This window comes from Mixophyes fleayi, chromosome 1, assembly GCF_038048845.1.
Source record: "Mixophyes fleayi isolate aMixFle1 chromosome 1, aMixFle1.hap1, whole genome shotgun sequence".
NCBI lineage: Eukaryota > Metazoa > Chordata > Amphibia > Anura > Limnodynastidae > Mixophyes > Mixophyes fleayi.
The window spans coordinates 400,884,388-400,910,284 of NC_134402.1; the positions used below are offsets into that span (position 1 = coordinate 400,884,388).

Consider the following 25,897-nt stretch of genomic DNA (forward strand, 5'->3'; position numbering starts at 1 on the left):
ACCTTAAGCAAATGCCTCAGGTATTGGAACTTGAACAACGATAGTCGCCTGTGACACTCTTGAAATGGATGAATCCTGGGAAGGAGACAACTCAACTACAGCAACCTTAGCATAGGCATCTGTCTGTAATGTCCAGTGATGCCATGGTAGTGGTAATAACAGAATAGAGGAAGTCCTGCTGTAGAAGCCCCAGCAATCAGGCTAGTGCTATCAGAGCTGAATTTGCAGAATGCCATGGCATGGTCGAGTTCTGAAGCCACCAATGCATGTCTGCAACAGACTAATCTTTTAGTGTCACCTGAAAGAGTTCAATGTCACTAAGAAGAGTGGTGGGGAAATCTCCAGACTGTCTCAGATTTGCATGGATGTCACAGCATGAGGTCTCAGTGATGACACTAGTTCCCATTGATAGGTATTTCAGGAATAATGGTACAGCCCTCAAAATGGCCTCACCTCTAAGTAGGTGTTGAGTAAATAACTATGATCTATCAATTAATTTGGTACATCAACACCCAAAGTAAAGCTGTCAAAAACATGTGATTTCCAAAGGAGCCTAAGTTTATGTTCTGAAACACAGGTTTCATATTTATGATAATACATTGACCATTCTATTGGGTACTTCATTATTTTCATTCCAGCTGAGGTCACCAGATTATACGTGGCTGGTCATTAGTGAGAATGTGATACCATGCTGTCAGAAAAGTTGTCATTGAGAGAAATATTACTTCTTGGAGAGATATAGGTGAACCTCATGCTTTTGGATTTCCTTTCTCACTGACTAAATAGCTGGATCATGGATTCAGGATTAATCTGCTAGAAAATATAATTTGATTACTAATGCTGTGTAGTTCACTGATACTTCATGCACCTTATCATTGTAAGTGTATTTTCCTAAAGACTGCTGGAAGCAGAACTTCATTTCCAGCTTAAAAAGATCTCCATTAGAGTAATGTTTTTCACATCTGTACAACATAAGCCAAAACATATTCCAACACTAATAAAAACATGTCTTCCTTTCATATTCTATGCACAAATGTACCAAATAATTTCAATTTTTTCCTTTCACAAATTGGCTATGGCAGAGGAGTCTGGGGAGAATAATAATGGTTTATTTAAGTTTTCAATTTTTAAACAATGTGTATTTTTATAATTACCCTTTATTTATATAGTGCAGACATATACAGCAATGATGTAATAAAAGGTAAAAGGTCAATCTAAAGTCTAAATTACAATAAACAATGCTAAAAGGTGTTGTGCATCATGTCAACTTGGGAATACATGTATACTTCTATATTTACAAAACATGCCAGTTTTGGGCTCTATTTGATCCAATGCATTGGCTGTAGTGAGCATATATATGCCACTGAGTTAGTAGGTCAGTAATTTTGCAGTAGTGCATCAGGCATATCAATTAACTACAATGCAGACATTTATAAATGTCCAGTTTTAAATTGCAGACAAGAATTTTGAGTGTGTGACATACAGGTCACACATGAAAATCATCTTCATGTTGAAAAATCTGTGCATAAGTACCAGTATGAACACAAAAACTGCTTTCAGAGCAGACACAGGACTTCACAGTTGGGATGGAGGTAGAACAAATCCTTGAAGACTTATGTGTCCCAGAGGCAGCATGTGACTTGAGCAGCCATTCATTAATACACTGAGCTCTAATCAATCAAACACTCGGGGCCCATGTAGAGTTGTACGCATTTTGCCTTGAAAAATGCAGGCGTAAAATGTGTCTGAAAAATGATGCAATTACCTGTGCATGCTGTACCGAATGCATCTCAAGATCCGTCCAGATCTTGAAAGGACTCTGCTTTCCACTTTGTTTCTAGGCAGTTCCAGTAACGTTATGTGTCATTAGTTTTACCATAAAGAATTTTATTTGCTCGTGTTCAAAACGGTCTAGAATCTGTCATGTCAACTACATAAGAATGTAAAGACTGACATAAAACCTGTACAATTCAGCTTAATGTTAGTGTTGCAGCTATATTTATTATCATAATATTTAATATATTTATATTATATAAATACAACAACTTTTGTTTGTAGGGCTTATAACAAGACAGATTCAAAGAGGAACTTGCTTCCATTTGTACTATTAAAGAAGAATTCCATGCAGTTCTTTAACTTTTGCAATAAACTCTCACTACCCCCATTTAGCAAACACATACCAGAGTTTAGGAGAATGTACCTGAAGCTCCAGGGCTGAAAACCTGGAGCTTTAATGTAAACTCTTGTAGATGCAGGAAGTAGCTGATTGAGTAGGACGAGGGTATGACTAATGCAATAAAATATAGGTTTATTTTTATTCAAATTAAAATCACAATGTTATATAGTGCAACAAATTGTTCCAGGTCTTCTGGGCATTTCCAAGCCCCTCATTCCAAATTAACATACGTACATGCTTACATCAACACTGATGAAGGCACCAAGGGGTATATTTACTAAACAACGGGTTTGAAAAAGTGGAGATGTTGTCTATAGTAACCAATCAGATTCTAGCTGTCATTTTGTAGACTGTACTAAATAAATAACTAGAATCTGATTGGTTGCTATAGGCAACATCTCCACTTTATCAAATCCGCAGTTTAGTAAATATATCCTCAAGTGTGTTTTACAATACAAATCCCCATGTGAAGAAGCGAATGTGAAACGTACATTGGCAGTAATATGTAATGTGGTGACGTCATCTGAGGGCAAACCTGGACTCCTAGTTCAGAGAGCAGTGCGACTGTGAGTGTGAGTGTGCATGCTCCAGGGTCTCTAAAATCATAATATACACCATGACTATGAAAATCTTTAATATGATTTGATTATACAATGGAATAAAGGTTAGCAGAAATATGCACATCTAGTTATCACTAGATGTAAGACGAATGAGAAAGGTTGCAGTATTATTATTTGTAATGGGACATACTAGCCGCGTATTAGGATCTAACCAATGACCAGTAAAGCTCAAACGACAGGACATTAATAAGAAACATAATATTGATGGGACAAGTAAATATAAGATCGAGGAAAGGATTAAAGAGGGAAATAGATTGTTATACTGTTCATTTGGCCTCAATGAGATATGATCACATACAATGGGAACATTAAGAAACATTGTTTAGCGAGAAGGTAATGCCTTATTCAATTAATTTCTTTTGTTCATAGTCACATCTATATTTTACAAATATTTTGCTAACTATATAGAATGCTAATATTTTAACAAGTTAATGTTTAACACAGAGCCGGCAAAATGGCAAGTTCCATCCTGATTAGCATATTTAACCCCACGATGGTCAGGTGACTTTGTAATCAAACATATCTTAGCATAAGGATTAAGAGCATATTTTCAATTCCTAACCCATTAAGCTTCACATTGTATTTCAGTATCTTATCAAAAAGCTTCCAGCATTTTTAATATATTGAACCTATCATTCCCCTTTCTACTTCTGGAAACTGTCTTCAATGCCAAAAATGTTTAATTCAAAAAAGTAATTGACTGAACCAGCTGCACACTTCCTCTTGTGATATAGATTGATACTCTAGGCTGCAAGGCATGGAGCATTATAGGACTGCAGGTGTCATCAAAGGTAAATTTCTTTTGACCTGCAGGGGTCCTACGTATGGAAACCCTTTGCTAGTTACAGAATATTGCAAAACTAATAAAATGCATGGAATTAATTTTAAAATACAAATTTCTTCCCTCTGCCATACTCTTTACTGTTCATTATTATTAAAGAATTAACTGTACCCCCATCTGTACCTGTCGACATTTTTGAGGCAGATAATAAAACAGTTGGGCTTAACATATAATGTAAGTGTGGTTAAAGTTGATTTTCTCAGTCATTGCCATTGACGATTTTTCATGTTTCTTACTTTGCATGCCTGATAATTAAATGGTAATGATTCAATTATTTATTGAGGGAGCCGTCAGTTTGAGTAGACTATAGATTAGAATTCATTCCAATCCAATGCTTTACTAACTGGTGAGCGATAGCGTGCCTTGGTGGCACAACCAAAGATTGCTGGTTTCCTTTGATCAAAGCTTCTACGACCTACAATAAAGAAAACCAAGTTATAAGGGTTTACATTTTAACTGTTGCAACCTAATCATCTGTCTTTGAAGGAGAATGCCTAATGACGAGCTATCATACATTTTAGCTGTTCTTAGGGGTATATTTACTAAACTGCTGTAATTTTGTAGAATGTACTAAATAAATGAAAACTAGAATCTGATTCGTTGCTATCGGCAACATCTCTCCTTTGTCAAACCCACAGTTTAGTAAATATAATCCCTAGATTATTGGCTTTCTTGCTCTTATATTGAGCTGGTGTGTGCAAACTCTCCAATCTATAGACCTCTGTAATACTGTCCTCTCCTGTTTTTCCTATAAATTGCAAGCAGGGCCTACTTACCTTTCTGTCTGTCTGTATTACAAAGTATTATTGTTTTACTACTTGTTCGGAGTTCGCTGGTGCTATATAATTATATAAATAAATGTTGATGATGGGCTTCCTCATATATATATATATATATATATATATATATATATATATATATATATATATATATATACACACACACACACACACATATACATATACACACACACATATACATATACACACACACATATATACACATATATACATATAACACCAGCAGAATTTATATATCTAGGCCTGCTTCCCTGGCCCTGCTTTCTTGAGCCCAGGACTACTTCACATTGAACTTTACCATCATTCTCACTTACTGTCCAGTAAATAACTTGATCTGCATTACCAAGTTACCTGTGTATTATTTGTCTAATCAATGTCTTGTTTCTGCATAATTTTGTTTTTCATGTATTATGTAATGTGTAATGGATCATAGCTGTCTGTTTATTGTATACTTTTGTATATGTCATGTACAGCGCCGTGGACTTTTTGTGGTACCTTATAAATAAAAGATAATAATCAAATTGAGTTAGAGCGGTCTTTACAATTATTTGTTCACTACTACTAAAATAAAGAGCTGGAGACATTCTACTTATGTGACATTCTTAATGGTCAGTGATTATCTGGGCGAATGTCTTGTTTCGCTCTCTGTGTGCACTGTTTGGAAGCGATGAGAGTGACAGCGGCAACAAGGACCAGTTTTGAGTAACAGACACTGTTTGAGAAAGTTTGTTGATGCCTCAATTTTTGTCAATAAGTACTAGTACCAAACGTAATCAGTCCTGAATAGAGTGGTTAAAGCGAACAGGGTATAAGTCTATATTCAACATATGATATTTACATTACTGTAATAAAGCTTTCCCCAAGTCATTAGGGCTCCCTAGCAATAAGAGGTTTTATGATCAACTGCCCAGAAACACATGTTGGAGAGAACTGAACATCATATACACGTTTATAAAAAGGTAACAAAAAATGGAAATAGTATTCTTTATGCTCCAGATACAGCAGCTCTTTTACCGGACAGGTGCTGTTTGTATTGTGGGTGTCTTATACCTTTATGCATCTGGTACGGATCTCTGTATGTCTATGTATGGAATTGTTAATACCTATACATTCCTATATGTTTTAAATGTGAGTGAATAAATGCATTGTGTTTTTAATTTTTATCAACGGTATTACACTATCTGTGTGTTTCTTTTTTCAGGTTGGGTGGAGCTTATCCTACTAAACACCTGCAGTGAGAGGCCATACGGATAAGAGTGTATACATACATACATAGATATACATACATACATAGGAATACATACACACATAGATAGACATAGGAATACATACACACATAGATATACATACATACATAGGAATACATACACACATAGATATACACACACACACACAGATATACACATTCACACATAGGTATACATACACACACATAGATATACATACACGCATAGATATACATACACACATAGATATACATACACGCATAGATATACATAGGAATACATACACACATAGATATACATACACACATAGATATACGCATTCACACATAGGTATACATACACACATAGATATACACACACACACACACACACACATAGATATACACATTCACACATAGATGTACACATTTACACATAGGTATACATACACACACACATAGATATACATACACGGATAGATATACATACACACATAGATATACATACACACATATTTGCAAAAAAGTGGATTTTACTCCTTTTTTCAGACCTTTTTTTGTCTGTTTTATCCATCAAAGGCCCCTCCTATCGTTTTGGATTGCAAAAAACATACATCTACGTTAATTTGAGCAATGCTGGGACATATAATTGAATCATCAACCAGATTGACCTATGCACCTCCTCTTTCTTGGACTTGAGACAGAGAACGATTTTTATTATTTATTATTGAAATTGAAAATGTTTCTCTTTTATACATTTATTCTTTGTGCTTTTATTTGAGTAGGCGCCTATCATCCTTTTCCCCTTTTTGTTATTTGTATATGTGGATCTAGGAGGTGACACTACATTGAGAAGGAAGGGCTGCATTGCTTTTTCTGCGCCTGTAGAATTCTAAAATTTATATCATTTTATACATTTACTAACAGGCCTTGTGCAGCAGTGATACACGTGTCACTTGGTGATAACCACTTCATTCATTATATAAATAAATGGCGATGATGCAGGGGAGCACGGAGGATTGTCGGGGGGGGGGGGGTTCTCCCCGCCGACCGGAAAAAAAACCCAAAACACGAGAGAGCTCCGTTTCGCCAGCGCTGTCCTATACAGCAGCTGCGGCGCTGTCTAAGAAGCGTCTGCGGCGGTGCTGTATACAATACAGCACCGCCGCGGACGCTTCTTTGACAGCGCCGCGGCTGCTGTATAGGACAGTGGCCACTTAGTTAGCGCAGGGGGGGGGGGTTTCTAGAGACTCAGAAACCCCCCCTGCGTGCGCCACTGTGATGAGTGATTCCTTCAATCTAGCCCTGGGTATTACCAACTAATCATTGATCACAATGTTGGCCACTACTTAGCAGTAGAGTGAAAAGTGCTATTGCAACTGGCTGGGAAAAACTACAGTGATAACTACAGCAACGCCTCCATGTTTTGGCATATATTCAATAAACAAAACCCTACATTGGAGAGTTTTGTACACATCTTTCTTCAAGCAATATTTAAACAAGCATTGATCACGCTCTAATTTGATGGTAGTGTTGATACAGCCACCATATGAGCAAACAATTGCCTAGAGCTAAGCTTTCATTGAACTACTAGAACATGTTTTGGCTTTCCTATAATATTTCCGTTTACAAATAAAAAGAACTGTTTTACACACTCCACCAAATCTCGAGAGCTTGCACAGAAATATATATGATTCTGATAAACCAGTCTTCTTTAAGAGGTATACATTTTATGGTTATAGTCATTTCAATGTATTTCAACTATGGAATCTAAGCATTGTCCTGTGTGGCACAGAAATGCAGCGGTATTTCCTGCAAAACCAGAGCAATCAAGAAAAAATCAATACAAGAAGGAAATTAAATTGAACTTTACCTGTTCCCTAGTGAACCATCGAGCCTCTTCTATTTCAGTCTTGTCAACTGTAATTTCTGTAGATATTGCGACGCCTAAGCAACCAATCATTAGTGAAGAGGGCATGGGCCAAGGCTGGCATGAAACATACTGAACATGCCCAACTGTTACTCCACTCTCCTCTTTCACTTCCCTCCGAACAGCATCTTCTATGGTTTCCCCTTTGGAAAAAAGAGAAAATAAAAAAAAATAGCAGTGCTAAACATCTATTCCATGTAGTAAAGTTAAAATATTAAATTATTATTATTAGTTTTAAATAAATGAAAAAGAGAACAACCTACTGCTGTATTGATATGGAAAATATAGCTATTTAAACAAAACTCTGGAGAGATAAAAATCCACTCTGAAGGTGTTAGATTTATCAATTTATCAATTTTTAACTGAGTGACATTAATTTTCCACAATGACATGAACCACTTCACAGGGCAGGATTACAATTCATGCAGACTGACCAATTCTGTACAGATGTTGTAGACAAAGTGTTTATGCTGTAGAGGAAGTAAAACCAGTTCATAGCGGCTGTTCTCTAAATTATATTGGTTTGGCCATGTGGTATAACCAAGCCTTAGACATGCCTTGTGGCTATCATTAGTAGTGTGAATAAGCCCTCTATTTTAATCCTATTTACTGTATAGTGTAGTACTCCCAGTTTTTGGGGAAAATAAATAACTGTGAATGATTTCCCAACATTTTCCTTAACTGCTATATCAGGACTCACAATTCTGGAATTAGCAGCTTTGTAATGGCAAAAAAACCCAGACAAAGTACAAGTGACACAAACATACTATAAAGACAGTTACATTTAAGTTGTGGTATATTTGTGAAAAATGACATTTCCCGTGCCAAATGTATAATAGTTAATATTTTTCAGACTATAAGAGACACCAAAACAAAACATTAGCTAAAAATAAGTTAAGCTAGCTTAGCTAACACAACCGTATTATACCCAGCAATGTCCAGCATATTTTAACAAGCTGAGACCAACACATTACAACCAGCAGTGACCAGCATATGACGAGTCCCAACAATTGTGCTTGTTTTATTGTAAAAGCCCCTCAAACAGGATATATGAAAACATGCTGCTGAAACTACATTAGGAGAAATAACTATGTGCAGGTTGCTCTTGAACACTGGCTGAGCCCACACAGGCAGTTCAACAGGATGGTATGAAGACTATCGGCGTAGCACTGCAAATGCAGCTAGTTGGGCATTATGACAACATTTTTTAAAGAAAAATGTCAGGGGCAGTTAGGTAAAGCAATATTTCAGGAGCTGTAATACATCTTGTTCAAACTTAGTCAACACATATTTAAATGCACGTTTAAATAAACACAATGGTATGAAAAGACGCCAATAGCACGGTGGCTAAGTGGTTAGCACTTCTGCCTTACAGCACTGGGGTCATGAGTTCAATTCCCGACCATGGCCTTATCTGTGAGGAGTTTGTATGTTCTCCCCGTGTTTGCGTGGGTTTCCTCCAGGTGCTCCAGTTTCCTCCCACACTCCAAAAACATACTGGTAGATAATTGGCTGCTAACAAATTGACCCTAGTCTGTCTGTGTGTGTTAAGGAATTTAGACTGTAAGCTCCAATGGAGCAGGGACTGATGTGAGTGAGTTCTCTGTACAGTGCTGCGGAATTAGTGGCGCTCTATAAATAAATGATGATGATGAATAGCTACATGCTCCTTCTCCTGACACACCAGCCAGGTCCATGACAGTCAGTGCTATCTGTACACACCCTATAAAACACAATAACACCATCTTTATGGCACTAATAAAAGAACATAAAAACACTATGGGGTAAATGTATCCATTGGTGGTTATCTAAAACCACCAATTGCTTTTGGTGATATATGTTCTACAAATCCTTCTTACATGTTTCAGGATTAGGAGACAGATTGGGCATGGGGAAAAAAGGACTGTTTGTGAGTCAAGGATGATGCCCAGGCAGTGAGCTTAAATTGTAGTTTTTATTTGCGCATTGTCAATAGAAATATGTTTAGGTGACTGTGTGAATAGTTCTGTAACTGTTTTTTCCCCCCTTTCAACTGCTGCACTTGTTGTTAATAATGAGTGTGGTCTCATTGTGCACCAACAGGCTCCAGATTCATTACACAGGTGATGAACCAACACACGTTTACATCAGTATCTGCCTGAAATCAAATCAGCAAGCAAATACAATATATTACATGTTACCCTAATGCCCCTCTGAGTGTATTCATACCCTAACACACCGCCATTATTGTTTATTTATTTATATAGCCCCACCTTGTAACGCAGCGCTGTACAGATAATATTAAATCATTCAGATCAGTCCCTGCCCCATTGGGAGTTTACAGATTTTGGGCTGTGGGAGGAGAACTGAGAACCAGAGGGAAAGGGCCATGTAAACATGGGGAGAATATGCGCACCGGACACTGATAAAGCCCTGGTCAGGATCTAATCTATGGCCCTGGTCACATCTTTTACAAGGTGGTTGAACAGCTTTAAGGAATACACAATAAACATATTTATGGTAAGCATAGGAATACAGCATGCATAAGAATCTACTGTAAAGTACATATTTACCTGGTTCTACAAATCCTGCTAAACAAGAGAACATACCAGCAGGAAATGTTGTTTTTCTTCCCAAAAGGCATTGGTTTCCATCAGGATGAACTATGAGCATTATCACTACAGGATCTGAATATCAGGGAACAGATAAAGAAAGAATAGTTTTAGATATCATTAAACTACTGTGTGGAATATTTTTCTGTCAAGTATAAATATCTTGGCAGGACTTCCTTGTGCATAACGCGACATCTTAGAGAGGATGAGCTATGTAAAATAGTGGGAGTGGCCACCATTCGGTTATCCAGTACATGACTGTCATTCCTTTAACCAGTATCAAATGACCCCCAACCGACACACCGCAACAATCCCCATCATTGTATCATGTCTTGCCATTACACATAAATTAGATGTCGAATCTTCATATTCCTAGTCTAAGCGAATAGCTAGTCTACAAATAGTAATATACCTAGGCTTGGAATATAACTATCCCTGGCTAGGAATAAGAGCATTAATTATCCAATTAATAGGCAGAGAGAGCTTCCTATTCAGCATTGTCAGACAAACCTGCCATATAGATGGCTCCCCTAACATTTGCCAGCCAGACATTGCACAGTGAAACTCTCACTGCCAGTCATACATGTGTATGACTTGGCACAGATATCCCGTCTGCTAGCCATACACTGCACAGAAATAACTCCACTGCCAGTCATATATTGCACAGAGATAACCTGTTTACCACCAACAGAGGTAATTTATAAAGCACAAAACGACTGTTGTGACATCCACTGTTGTAGTGCACATTGATTTGTGCAGGTGTGCCAAAATTTCTGTCAGAGTCTGGATTTAAGAATCAACATGAGGGGGTTTGAAGAGCATTAGTTTGCACTACCTGATGGAAGCCATTGGGCAGGGCAAGGACAGAGTAGACACACTGGTGAGCCTGTTTTTGCAGAGCAATGAAAAAAATTAGATTTCATTTTGTGAAGCAAGATTAATGAAAAAAGGTAAAGAGGATGAGAGGACAAGTTTTTATGGGTGTTCCTTGATGTGAGGAAGAACGCACAATCATTTCCACTCAGCATTTTTAGGGGCCAATTCAATTCGACCTGCGCACTATTACCGTTACTACAGTAAAAGTGTGCACTATTACTATTAGTATTGTAATTGTAATGCTGATTTTTGCTCGCAGCCACAAAAATCCAGGTTAAAATTACCGTATTAACGGTAATACAATTAGGGACCTGTTATTCCTACACTAATGTGGCTGAATTGAATCAGCCCCTTATAAGTAATTATTAATAGCATCTCAATGACCCTGGAACCTGAAGAAAACAGACCAATGAAGGAAAAACTGCTGTCTTCAGGTTCCAGGGTCATTCAGGCATCTGATTGCTTACCGTGCACAGGCTATGATGACCGCAGCGTGGTGCAGTAACAGCAAGTGCTGAGGTGGATGGTTAGAAGTAGGGCAGCAAAGCATAAACTAGCATACAAAGTCAAGTACTATAAGAATAGTAGACCTGCCAGCTCCCACAGTCCTACCATATCACATATGTGTTGAACCAAGCCATAGGGCCCTCCAGTGAGAAGCACACTAACCACTGCGAGCTTCACTTATGAGGAAAGAAAAACACACAAGACAGGCGCTGTGGTGGCAGGAAGCAACCTTAGCAGTGTCATTAGTTACATCCTGCAGTGAACCCCATCCAATTTCAGTTCAACTTAGCACTGTGATGAAAGTACTATAGCTGCTTCTTAAAGTGCAGAAGGATCAGCACTTGTGCATCAGCATTATTCATTATATTATTCCAAGGGTAAGTATGGTGTGGTCAGGATGGTGCTATATAGTTGTATTATAGGAAAGGGGTTGTTACGGTGCTCATCGGCCAATCAGAATTCAATGCTCCCCTACCATTCCAAGCTGGGCTTTCTCAGATAACCTCAGAAGACCTGCAGGCCTGGTGTGATTATGGAATGTTTTTTTTCTTCTGTGTCAGTATGAAGTGGTTTCTCTGTTGTCTGGTGTCAGTGTGACAGGGTTGAGTGTCTTCTGTCCGTCTGTATAGTGTCAGTGTTCTGGGGTGCGTGCTTCATGTGTTTAGTAGCAGTGTGTATTTCTGTTAGTGGTACACAGTGATTGACAACTATATCTGTATGCCTGGCAACTATTTTTTAAAAAAAAAATTTGGATGTTTAGACTTTTACACAGGAGTTTACACATTTTTTTTCTGAACCCCTTAAAGATCTGACATTAGGGTTTTATTTACATCTACTGTTCCATACAATGTGTACCTCAATATATTTATTTCTTAATAATACGGATGCTGGTGCATTCTAGATTTAACATATTTGCTATTAAAATTACAAGAGCATTCGAGAAGGTGGTGTATTGCATGTTTTTGTGTCAGGACTCCACACAGACATACACTCTATGGTATTCAAAGCACGTATTGCACGCTGGTCAGCGCTCAGTATAAAGCAGTCTATATTTTCTCTGTGGCATTCATAGCTCAAGCAGCTGCAGGCAGAACTAGCCAGAGCCATGTCTCTATAACTGTTATCAAGATTAGCTGGATACTATCCAGCTGATGCTATCCAGAGCTACCCCAACCCATGGAAACCATCAGATATCAGCTCTGTACACAGTTCAATGTATTAGGCTGATACCTAATTGGTTCTTGAGGGAGGCAGTAAAAAAAACAAAAATCAACGCATTTGGATGACAATCTATCACAGGGGTAGGCAACCTTCTTCTATCAGTGCGCCGGAAAAAATCTTTTCAAGCCCAGGTGTGCCAGTAGTGTGTGTGTGTATAATTATATATATATATATATATATATATATATATATAATTTCATCACGTTAAAATTATAATATTGATGGTAATGGGAACAAATAAACGCTCATGTTAAGCCACACAATAGTGCCCTCAGTTTATATTATGTCACACATAAGTGCCCCCAATTATTAGTATACCTGACATAAGGGCATCAAATCATATTATGCCACAGTAGCCAGTTTATGCGACTCACTTCTTGTAGACAGTGGTTACATTCCATCTTGTTCTGTATAAAATGACAGGTTGACTGAAAGGTGATTTATAACCCTGGGTGAGATGTGGCATTGCTACTTATCACTGATAAATGTTATGTGCCCGCCGTCTCATGGGCGCAGGGTGTTACGTTGCATGAACTGATGTGATAAGAAACGTTACGTGGCACGTTGCACTGGGGGTTATGCTGGCATGTTATTGCGGCTGTAGGACAGGATCAGGGCCGCCAAGAGAAATTTTGGGCCCCGGTACACCAAATTTTTTGGGCCGGCCCCCGCACAGGTGAGCAGCAAGGGTGCTGTATGCCGCAGCGCCGCATCCAAAGAGGCGTGGTCAACATGGGCATGGCTGGACTTCGTTAGACATGACATATTGGTGAAAATTCGATTGCCGGCGATGTGACACGCAGACATCGCGCAGCGCACATTGCCGGCAATTACTGTAGAAATCTCCACTCATTTTCCCTCACACCCCATAGAGGTGCAAGGAAATATGGGAGGAGATTTCTGTCAAATCTCCGCCTCAAAGTGTCTCGCGGACGTCCCGGAGACACTTTGCGGCTAATTGAACTCCCCCATTATGTATTAAAATTGTGTTACTCTCACCTACCTGTGATTGCAGCTATCACAACCTGGTACTGGATTCTAGCATGGATCCTGGAATGTTAGGAGCTGTTGGAAAATGTAAATATGGAAAAGCAAGCAGTAAGTGTACACCGTACATAACACAGATCATGCGTATATAATACATTCACTATAATAAAATATTACATTTATCACACCCTCCCCAGCCACATCACACCACCCCTCAACTACATAACCCATCATGCCACCCCCCAGACACAACATGCCATCCCCCGGGCACATCACGCCACCACTCAGCTACATCACGCCACCCCTCAGCTACATCACGCATCACGCCACCCCCTGTCACATCACCCACCACGTCACCCCCAGACACATCACACCATCCCTCAGTTACAATACCCATCACGCCACCCCTCAGCTACATCATGCATCATGCCACCCACTGCCACATCACCCATCACGTCACCCCACAGACACACCACATCAACCCCCAGACACATCACACATAGGCAGAATGCCATACATATATACACATACATAATGCTATATACACATACAAAATGTCACACATACATAATTCCATACACATACATACTGCCATACACACACAATTCCACATATGTACTCAAAGCCACCCCCACCCACCAGTCCCTTGTACTCACCTCATCTCCAGAGGCTGATAGCTCCTCAGCTGTGCTCTGAAATGACAGGCAGCCTGGCAGCGGTCTGATTTGTTGCCTTGCTGCCTGTCTCCATTAGTTCAGTGACAGCATGTCACTGAGATTTGACGTCCCGATTAGCCCCGCCCCCTCCTGGCTGGTGAATGGGAGGGGGAAATAAGCTTACTCTCTGCAATAATTAGTATCCGCTCCCCCCCCCTCGGCACTCCTGGGCAGGATGAGAGACTGTAATGAGAGCCAGCTACAGTGTCTCGTCTATGAGCAGAAAAAGTTTTGGTGCAAGGTGGAACTGCAGCTTTTCAATTTCGGCAAGCTCCTGTGTTTCTGAAAGCTGCTCCAGCGTGCCAGATGACAAAGCTCTGCGTTCCAGGTCTGGCACGCGTGCCGGGGGTTGCAGACCCCTGATCTATCAGATCAAAGCTGTAATATGCATAAAGCAATCAGTCTATCTTTTATGAACTATATGCAATTAACAATGGCTGGATTAAAAACAGATTGGATTGTAACGTGTGCTTCAATTGTATGTTGATGTGGTTATACAGAACTGCATTCAATAAAAAAAAAAAGGTGCATGTGTGGCCAGATTTATTGTTATTGGTGCAAGTAGATTAACCTGAATAAATGCCAAGTGAGAAGATAAAGCTGAACTGTAATCTTGACGCAATTATTTCTTTATTTGTTATTATGGAAATATTGCCGTGAGGGCAGTTTCTTGCACGTCACTAGCTTAATAGCAAAGCCAATGGAAAGCCAACCATAAGGGAAAATAGAGGGTTGTCAACAATGATACCATGGAGACGACTGTCTATGGACGCCTGCGCTGAAAGGCAACCTCTACAACAGGGTATAGAGCAGTGGTCAGGGAACAGGGGTAAATTAGTTCAAATGGGGTAAAAAAGAAATTCTTGGGGGTAATGCTGCCGATTCTCATGCTGTCAGTTGGATTGTAGACCCCTTTATATGTGAAATTGCTGTTGTACCAGAAGAGCCTGCAAGGTTGGCAGAGGCACTTCTTGAGCTTCGATGCAATAATGAAGCACGTATTGCATTTGAAAACAAAGCAGATCTGTCATATTTTTGGATGTCAACAGCTGCAAAGGCATTCAAAATAGCACATGAGGAGGCAGTCAAAAAGTTGCTGCCTTTTGCAACAACCTACCTTTGCGAACAAAGGATTTTCCACTCTAACGAACATAAAACAAAGCAGAGAAATCAATTGGACATTTAAGACTGTATCCAAATTGCTCTGACATCAAAATGCCCCAATATTGATGCTCTCGTATCAAAAATGAAGCAACATCATTTCTCCAAAACCTGAATTTTTGAAGTTGAAGCTTTCAAAGAAATCTTTAATAGATTTAATACAATTTTGAATTCCAATAATTAATAATATATGATTTCCTTCCTTTCAAATCAAGGGGGTAACATTGGCGTATCTTAATATATTTGGGGGTAAAAGGTAAAAAAAGTTCCCTGACCCTTGGTATAGAGCCATTTCAGCAATGCAGCCCTTTTAACACTGTTCTTATTTGATGTTTGTAACAAGAATTCACACAGTTTTAGACAAACACCACATTTCATGTTTAATCTTTTATTCAACATACAAGATCAACTACCCAACAAACAGTGATATTCCCTGACAATACTAATAGGACTCTTTGATTGAACAACTAAAGCCCTGCAAGCTCCTTGTTATTACATAGCAAACTGTGCAATGAGAAACTCACCCAAGAACTGCTCGTAGCAGTTCTGGTTGTATTACCATCATTTCTGTCTCTGCATGAAAATGATAAGCTCTGTCTTGTATGTGCACAAGAGACACTTAACTATGCTGAATGTTGTCCAAACTGGACTTCACTGAATTCATTAAATATGTTTCTTTCAATGTTTATGTCATCATGCAATAATAATTCAGAATTCAGTGTTAACGTCTGTTTAGTTTTCTATGCACTCACCGACTCTTGGATATGATGTGTTATGGATACCTCGTAGACTGGGACATCCTCCTTTTAGACAGGTCCGCTTGTACCCACCGTCTTCAATCACTGTCTCACCACCGCAAGTTGGACAGAACTTGTATCGACTGTGCCAAGCAAGCACAGACCGTGCTTGTGCTAAAATGCCTGGGAATAGAAAGGAGGAGACATTAAATAGGATGACCCTTGGAAAAGCTGGAAGCGGTAATATGCATGGACTATGAAACAATCACCTTGTTTCTCTGTATCTCAGACCCTGTTCTCCCATCGTCTTAGATAAAGTAACTATTGGGCTGGTTTTTATGTAGGAACATGTGTGTTCACACTGTCTCTTATTCTTAGTGGGTTTAGGAATTGTGTGATCAATATTACAAAGGAAAACAAGTAATTACCTGCAGCAGCTTGGTGATTATGTAATACACAGAGATAACAAAGTGTCTCCTCCTCCACAGAGACTGAACACTTTCATAGTGAGGGTAATGCCAGTGTGAGGAAAGATATTGGTCATGTTTAAATAAAGTTTAGTCTATTTTATGCACGCGCTGTAAATGATGTAAAATCCTCTCATCAGAAAACCCTATATCCCAAATATTCTGGATAATAGATCCTATATCTGTACAAATGTTTCTTAAGATCTTTATTTTGCCATTCTCCCACTATTAGCATTATACTTGCATTGATCATGTACACAGATTAATAAGCACCATTCTGTAATCAGTGTAATCCACTCTATTTTTTAGTGTGTGTGTGTGTGTGTGTGTGTGTGTGTGGGGGGGGGGGGGGGGATTTCTCTATCACTTTTCATTCATATTCCTAATATTATTCAGCTAACTAATTATACACAGTGACTTATTACAACTCTGTAAGAGTGAGGTTATGCTACTGTATGACGCACATGGCATTTATCAAGACCTGAGTCTTCACACTACTGGGGAATCAATTGAAGATGTGTTTTTAAATACTGAGGCTACCATATTATGAGTATTATACTGCTTTAGGGATGATAATTAATGTGCTCTGCGTTCAAGAGCTTTCTAAGAGGTGTCTGAACTAAATGTGTATTTACCTTGCGTATATGAATATAGAACTTGTGAGTCCTCGAGTCTTTTGGTATCACTGTTCTTACAGGTGAGAGTACAGTTTATTGTTATGGCACCAGCGGTTGATGTGGGCTGATATAAGGTGGTATGCCACACCATCACTTCTACTACTTTCAATGTAAAATTATCAAGCACAGTGGCCTAGTGGTTAGCACTTCTGCCTCACAGCACTGGGGTCATGAGTTCGATTCCCAATCATGGCCTTATCTGTGTGGAGTTTGTATGTTCTCCCTGTGTTTTTGCGTGGGTTTCCTCCGGGTGCTCCGGTTTCCTCCCACACTACAAAAACATACTGGTAGGTTAATTGGCTGCTATCTAAATTGACCCTAGTCTCTGTCTGTTTCCCTCTCTGTCTGTCTGTCTGTGTCTGTGTTTGAGTGTGTGTCTATATTAGGGCATTAGACTGTAAGCTCCAGTGGGGCAGGGACTGATGTGAATGAGTTCTCTGTACAGCGCTGCGGAATTAGTGGCGCTATATAAATAAATGATTATGATGATGATGATCAAGTCCCAATCACTTATATTTTTCATACCGCTACTTCTAACTATCCACTTCAACCACTGCATGTTACGGCACTGCTCAGGACCCCCCTGATCAGCATCTGCACAGGCGCAGATTACATTTATTTACAAAATTAAAAAGGATTTAAAAACCATTCAAAATGATTTATTCAAACAATAGAGCATCTACATAATTATATAAATCTGAGATGGCGATAACAGAACAGGTATTGCAGTGTTACAAGTACCACTGCAATACACTCTCTGCCCTCCGAGTTCTTACACCTCTCTGCTTTGTGGTCTCCCCCCACACAATCTCCCACCCGTCTACTCCATGTCCATACTTCCCACCTTCTCTACAGTTAAATATTCTTTGATGCGCATTTAAAATTGTAAAAATGGTCGCTTTTCATTATAAGCTTCTTCTAGCTACATGTCGATTTTATTGTACTGACCCTGTTTTTCTACGTCTGTACAACAATAATACAGTGACGTTCCCTGTATTTGTTTATTTGACCAACTAAAATAAAAAAATTATAAAAAAACAAAAAAAAAAAAAAGGTTTCCCCATGTAAGCATTTGGAAACTCCCCTCTAGAAATCCTGTTTGTCCCTGATATATTATGGGGGGTCCATGAGATGTTAAAATGGGACTGATGGTAGATCATGCATCTGTGTATGCAGTCTTATTGCACACGTGCTAACGAACCTCCATCATAATGTCAGGGCCGAACGTCTCGGTCTTTCAGATATGGTCATACGCATCTTTGAACATGTATGGCAAAATCTGGCATAGATCTGTCCTCCCAACAGTGGGACGAGTGGCTAGATTTGCCAGTGTAAAGCCATTTTTCACTGTTCACTGAAATAAATGCTGGTCCATCTGCACTTTGGCTTCATGTTATTTGGGCATCAGTTGTATTACCACTTAATACGATGAATGAATGAGACTACTATACATTTGCATTATTAAGGATTAAAACAACAAGCTCACAAGGCCATCATCTTAAAAAAATAACTAGTGAGCAAGAGTTAATAAAACAAAATGCATATTTATCAATATTCACATTAGCCACGATAGACAGGCTAACATTAGGAGATGGATTTGCATACATACACGCAGAACAAAGTCACACAATACCTGCTTCTGTGCTGATCAGCTGTAAAAAAGCCGGCATTGGGGGTTTAAGAAAATAGCAGCCTTCATGCTTTCCTTCAAACTGATCTGCAGATAAATTGTCCACATTGAGAGCAAACCAGGCTACCAGTCCATCATCCTGTTCTGCAGAACATGGATTATTTAACTGTTTTTCCACACCAAGAAATATTAATGAGACCTCATTGGGCTTTGACAAGTGTTCCTCCACTTCATCGTGCTGAAGTCTGCAGAGTTTGATTTCTGGTTCTTGTGCACTATCTTTTGTTCCAATTAAAGATACCAATGGACACAGGTTGGAGAACATGATGTATACTGAAGTGCCATGTGTATGTTTGGATTTCAACCAGTTAGATTCTGTCCTTTTGTCACTTCTTCTGTCCAAAAATGTACTGCCAAAATAATTTTCATACTCTTCTTCAGCATTCACTAAAAAATTTGGAGTTGGGCCACCTTTGGAGTGGGTGAGCAAGTTAACAATGTGTTTGTAACCCCAAAATTTGGCAATGTCCAGTGCAGTCTGCCTTGATTTGTTTACGCATGATTTGTCACACCTAAAAATAAATAATAAATAAGAGGTATATTGCATTTTTCTATAGACCAAAGTTTCTTAATCTCCAATGTGCCATGCATAGCTAGAAAATTATACAATATATACCTTTCTATAAACAAAATTAAACACAAATCTCATTGGAAATCTAGAGCAAATACAATCATACATACACACCCAGAGTGTACATTAGTTCTATTTATGCTTTCTCATGTTAGGATAACTACTTTTTTCTCAAGTTAAAGCAGCAATCCCATGAAAAAATCAGGTATGTTTTTTTAACAAAAATCACTATGGCAGGCTATAAGAAGGGGCATATTCAATTGTTGGCGTTACAGCCAAAATAAACGTGCTATTACCGTAATGACGGTAATAGTGCGCGTAAATACCGGTATTACGGTACTTTTCTCGCTGGATTTCAGCTCGCGGCTCAGGGAGCTGTGAGCTGAAATCCAGCTCACTATTACTGTAATACCGGTAATAGTTTTTCCGCGGTGGAAACCGCGAACAATTGAATATGCCCCCAAGAATATTGGTATTTGCCATCTTTCCTTGCTTTTTCTTTGGGCTGCTATTAATCATTTATGATTCTGCACTACCTTGGCAACCACAGTCACATGATATACTGAGCAGAGAGGCTTTTGAACGCCCATCTGATCTGTATCTTCACTGTGACATCATCCTTCTCCCACACTGCCATCACATGACATGCTGTGAGCTTGTGTTTGTGTAGCAGACTGGCTGTGTCTGGCAGCCATTTCTGTTTGCCACCCAGAGCTTTTTAAAAGAAAATAATGATTTGTAGGAGGATAGCTTAGACTAGTGACTATCAGATGCATGTTTAAAAGTTACTTAACTTGCTATTTAAAGAAGAAGAAAAAAATTCTATGTGGGATTGCTGCCTTTAAAACCATTGTCGTTTTAAATTATGCCGGCAAAGTTAGCGAATATCGCCGATTTGCTAGAATCGCTAGTTAATACATTTACCCCTGGGTGTCCAGAGTACAATGCAGAGGAATTTCTGGTAGCTGGTATACAAAACAGAGTTTTTGGTGGTTAGTATAAAAATACAGACTATATACAGACTACATTCTGTGATGGTTAGTGTACAGTACAGACCCTATTCTCTGGTGGTTTTTGTGTAATTTTATTTTTACACCATTGCACAATTCTGGACAACTAGAGATTATATGTATCAATTTATTGTACTATTCAATCATAACTTGATAACTTCTGATGCATCAATATAATGCATTAACTTCAGGGCTCTACAAGTATTTTAGATACAAGGAGCCAATCATTTTAAAACATTATTATATGGTATATGGCCAATAAATAGTCCCTATAACTACATATGGCCCCACACAGCTCAGCCCTGTTACAGACATTACATACCCTTCAATACACAAAATAACCTTATTTTTCTCTTTCCTCAAACCTCTACTTTCTTTCACTCCTCAGCATCATCTTTATTATTCTGCCCCTATCATCATTAACCCCCATCCACATAGCCATCATTAACTCTCTTATCCTTATTAACCCTCCATCCCCAGTCATCATTCACCCCAACCCTCCATCATAATCGCTCCCCATCACTGACCCCTGCATCAATCATCATTAATCCCTTTATTCTGCATCATTACTCATTACTAACCCTACCTCATTAACCTGCCATCCTACAATTAAGTAACTTCATCATTTTATTATTAATTATTAATTTCTTTATTAACCCCTACCCCACACTCTCCCCCATCCCTCATTCTCAGCTAACTTGCTCCTCTGCAGTTACTTGGATTGCAATTGATCATGCATTAGTTCCCGTCTGAGTACTTCTGTGCCACTGCCAAGCTCGCTTGATAACAGATTAGTTCCCCTCTAAGTAAGTTTAAATTTGGCGCTCCAGAATGCCAGGAAGTATGTATGGCGCTCAGGGGCGTCAATTAGATGCTGGTGTCTGGGTCAGAGCATAGTGCTCATTACAGAGCTCTCTGCTGCAGAGAACACCGAGCCTTCTCCTTCTAAAGCAGCATGACACAGCAATGCTCGGAGGAGTAGGACACATTCCCTGATTCACACAGAGCATGGCTCCTCAAAGATTAGGTGCCATGGCCCCGTTTTTAGATGCCATGGTGACCTGACACCTGGGGTTTGTTGAGCACTAAGCAGTAAGCAACTTGTAGATCTGTAATTAGTCGTTAACTACCCCTACCTGCGTATTCAATTAGTCAGCACCTGGAAGATCACAGTGGGAGAACGGTTGTTTAAAAATAACTAGAGAGTCACAAGTTACCTACATTTGCATAACACATACAGTGAAACCATAGAATTGCAGTTAATCATGGAATAGTTATTTTGCTAGTTGAACTAATACTCTGCTGTAATACAAATACGTCATGCCTGATATCCTGGAGTATTGATGCGCGGATCCTCTAAACTATTCAGCATAAATCAGGACTGTGAAGCTGCAAGCCGAGTAGGAGAAAAGGCTAAATTCTTCTAGCATTTTATTAAGTCGACCTACATTAAACAAATGTAAAAGAAAGAAATGTGTAATTACCCTTTCTCCAGGAGCATCTTCACTACCTCAAAGTGGCCATTTCTAGCTCCGTACATAAGAGCACTCCATCCATTCTCACCGGTTTCATTAATGAGCGAGGATGAATGACTCAGAAGAGCAAACAATTTAGTAGTATCGCCCAGGGCACATACGTTGTGCAGCTGAGTAACCATTTCCTTCCTGGGATTCTGCATTTCTGAAAGACATTAATACACAGTCATGAATACTTTAAAAGCTTACTATAGTTACAGGGTTTATCAGAGACCCTAAACGTGCTGTGATATAAATGTAGCTTTCAAATGTTACATAGGACATAGGGCAGCACAGTGGCTAAGTGGTTAGCACTTCTGCCTTACAGCGCTGGGGTCATGAGTTCAATTTCCAACCATGGCCTTATCTGTGTGGAGTTTGTATGTTCTCCCCGTGTTTGTGTGGGTTTCCTCCAGGTGCTCCGGTTTCCTCCCACATTCCAAAAACAAACTAGTAGGTTAATTGGCTACTATCAAAAATTGACCCTAGTCTCTCTCTCTGTCTGTGTATGTTAGGGAATTTAGACTGTAAGCTCCAATGGGGCAGGGACTGATGTGAATGAGTTCTCTGTACAGCACTGTGGAATCAGTGGCGCTATATAAATAAATGGTGATGATGGGACACGTCACTTTTTAAGTGAGTCTGACCACCTTACTGTATTTAATATTAAACTAATGTCCTCAGTTTTGCATTGGGCAGTCTTGGGAAACCTCTAGACTGTAGGAGTGTTGAGTATGCTGATCTTATGTGCGTAAGCAACCTGTCCATGCGTATCATTATGCTAGTCAGGATACCTCTGTGTTTGACAGAGGTAATGTCATGATGTGAGGAGGGGAATGGAGGAAAGCAGGAATAGATGGCATCAAGAAAAGGATCCACCAACAGCAAAGATCAAAACTTGTAAGAGAAGACTGTTGTGTCAAATAAACTTTATAAGAAATAAAGTTCATAAATCCAACTTGTTTAGTGTAGAGTTATGGTTAAGTCTGATAAATGCCAGTTACCTGCAGTATCCACATAAAGCAATTCTGGATAGAGGGCATGTATTAAACATGCTCCTCATTATATGATTCTGATACTTATGTTGGCCAGAATGATGACATGTCTTCATGTATTCACCTACATGGAAGCCACAGCACTGGTAAAGTTCGAAACGGGAGCTAATAATTCATGATAAAATATGAGTGAGCTTTGGCAACCCAGAGGTTTCCAAAATGTGACACTGAGATATTACATTGAACACCCTTTAAATGACAGAGATCGGTTTCTTGCACAGTAATCAAAATCAAAACATCAATGATGGCTTATTATGTATAGGACATAGATGCCATCTGTCACTAATTTCCAGAGACAGTTGCATGTCTTAAAAATTTCTTCCTGGAAATGTCCCTATTTTCCGGTTGATCATCAAAACGTCCCTGGACTTAATTGAAAAAAATGTTGGCAAATATGGTGTATGGTTCCTATATGTCCAAATTTTTTTTAGAGCAGTAACAGCTTTTGCCAGTCAAAACTTTACAGTTGTAATTCTACTTTCCTAAAATTCAGACTTTGGCCAATCAATCTTCATGTAGGGCAGCACAGTGACTTAGTGGTTAGCACTTCTGCCTCACAGCACTGGGGTCATGAGTTTGGTTCCTAACTATAGCCTTATCTGTGTGGAGTATGTTTGTTCTCCCTGTGTTTGCGTTTTGCTCTGGTTTCTGTCCACACTCCAAAAAACATACTGGTAGGTTAATTGACTGCTAACAAATTGACCATAGTCTGTGTGCATGTGTTAGGGAATTTAGACTGTAAGCTCCAATGGTGCAGGGACAAAATATTCTCTGTACAGCACTGCATAATTGGTGGCACTATATAAATGATGATGATGTCCCAAGCCTTAATTACAGGACACTGGAAACATGAAGTGGGGAACAAAGTTGCTTTTGCAACAAGACTGAACTGTTAGTTAATAATAAAACAAGCAGCACTGAAACTAACAATGGTTGAACTATTAACCAATGTAAGATACAAATTGACCCTTTTATGTACCATAGGACTGAGCAAATTCACATTACACAATACAACATTATGTTGCACCAAATACTTTATATTGTGTAAAATCAATATTCCGAAAAACAGTAATTAATTACATTGAACTACTCTTCATGGAACTAGTTGCAATGCTGATTTCTACCACAGGAGTGTTTTTACCAGTGCTGCTGTTGTTAAAGCGATTTCTGGTTATTGTGTATAAAAATAGCAATATGTTCCCAGAGTGCAGTATATCCATTTATGTTCAGGAACTTCATGTCATTACGATTTACTTAGATACTATATCAACCCTAGGCTAAGTGTGGATCACCAGCTGTTGCGAACTACAAGTCCCAGTATGCTATGAGAGCCTCTGACTCTTAACTGTGTTATGATGCAGCTATATCAATATATTATGTGCAGGTCATTAAAAATAACTATTCGTAAAGTATTATAGGGCGATATGCTTTGGATTTAGGCTGCTTGACGTCCATAATACCTGAGGATTGATGAAGAGAGCAGAGTTCGATTAAAGGACTGCAGGAGGATCACTGGGAACGCTGACACTTCCTAGTACCACGCAGCTTCTAGTAGCTGCGCCCTCTACCTCTCTATCAGGAACAGGAGTGGTAATAATGCGCATTTGAGGTTTGTTTATATGTGAGATGCATGTGAAAAACAGAATTTAGCTCTTGTATTGTTTCTCCTATGATGACATCATAAATATTGAAATTATAAACTAAGTGACCTATGTTAAATATATTCAATTCAAATATAACTGAGCCTTGCAATTTATTTAAAAAGACTCAAAAGCGGGGTGATTCAATTAGCCTAGGTCCTCTAGGATCCCTGCGTGTGATGTGTTCCTGCGCAGAAATACTGAAATTACAGCACAGAAAAGATTATCACCTGAAACACCTTGTGGCGACACATTATGCGAGGTTCTATGGGGCCTCATGGTTAATTGATTCTCCCCCCATCTGGCTGCGCACATTGCCAGCTTTTATTTTTCATTTTTTCCGCGCATCTCTATCGGACGTGAGGGAAAATGAGCGGAGATTTGAGTAAAAACATTCATAGTCATAGTTGCTGGCAGTGCGTTGCGCGCACACTGGCAGTGCTTCAAGCACATAGTCATTTTTCGCGAGGAAAAGTGAGCGGAGATTTTACCGTAGTAACGGATGTTCTGAGGACCATCGCGGCTAATTGAATTCCCCCCAAAGGGGCATATTCAATTGTCGGTGGAAACGCTGAAAATCCCGCGGTCCACGCACGATTACCGTTATTACGGTAATCGTGCGCTTAAAAACAGTTAATACGGTAATTTACTCGCTGGATTTCAGCTTGCAGCTCCCTGAGCCGCGAACTGAAATCCAGCTAACTATTACCGTATTAACGGTAATAGTTTTTCCGGGGCGGGATTTCCCGACAATTGAATATGCCCCAATGTGTCTGTTCCGGAGAAACACTGCACCATATTGAATCTGTTCCATAAAGTGCTCACCTGCAACTGCACCTCTTAGTTCGACTACTAGTGCATTTCAAAGTCCACACCCACTTCACGTTTAAAAAGTAAAATCAATCT

The 25,897-nt window shown here is 39.2% G+C and overlaps 1 protein-coding gene across 1 annotated transcript; it reads right to left on the reverse strand.

Moving 5' to 3' along the window:
- Window positions 1–2,793: 2,793 nt before the first annotated feature.
- NUDT12 (nudix hydrolase 12) lies at window positions 2,794–24,886 on the reverse strand. The gene is made up of 7 exons (XM_075181449.1): window positions 24,812–24,886; window positions 22,267–22,462; window positions 19,145–19,713; window positions 16,383–16,550; window positions 10,124–10,237; window positions 7,515–7,714; window positions 2,794–4,052 (listed from the first exon to the last, which is right to left on the reverse strand). Exons 2-7 carry the CDS (start codon window positions 22,458–22,460, stop codon window positions 3,942–3,944), a joined length of 1,356 nt encoding a protein of 451 aa, XP_075037550.1. The 5' UTR covers window positions 22,461–22,462; window positions 24,812–24,886; the 3' UTR covers window positions 2,794–3,941.
- Between the last annotated feature and the right edge of the window lie 1,011 nt (window positions 24,887–25,897).

What these genes read in the sequence shown, in the direction of transcription:
- NUDT12 (XM_075181449.1), bottom strand. Translation starts at nt 22,460, where the DNA reads ATGCAGAATCCCAGGAAGGAAATGGTTACTCAGCTGCACAACGTATGT. An exon ending in AAGATGCTCCTGGAGAAAGG is followed by an intron (nt 19,714 to 22,266) that starts GTAATTACACAT and finishes ATTTATTTTTAG; the next exon opens with GTGTGACAAATCATGCGTAA. An exon ending in CACATCATATCCAAGAGTCG is followed by an intron (nt 10,238 to 16,382) that starts GTGAGTGCATAG and finishes CCTGATATTCAG; the next exon opens with ATCCTGTAGTGATAATGCTC.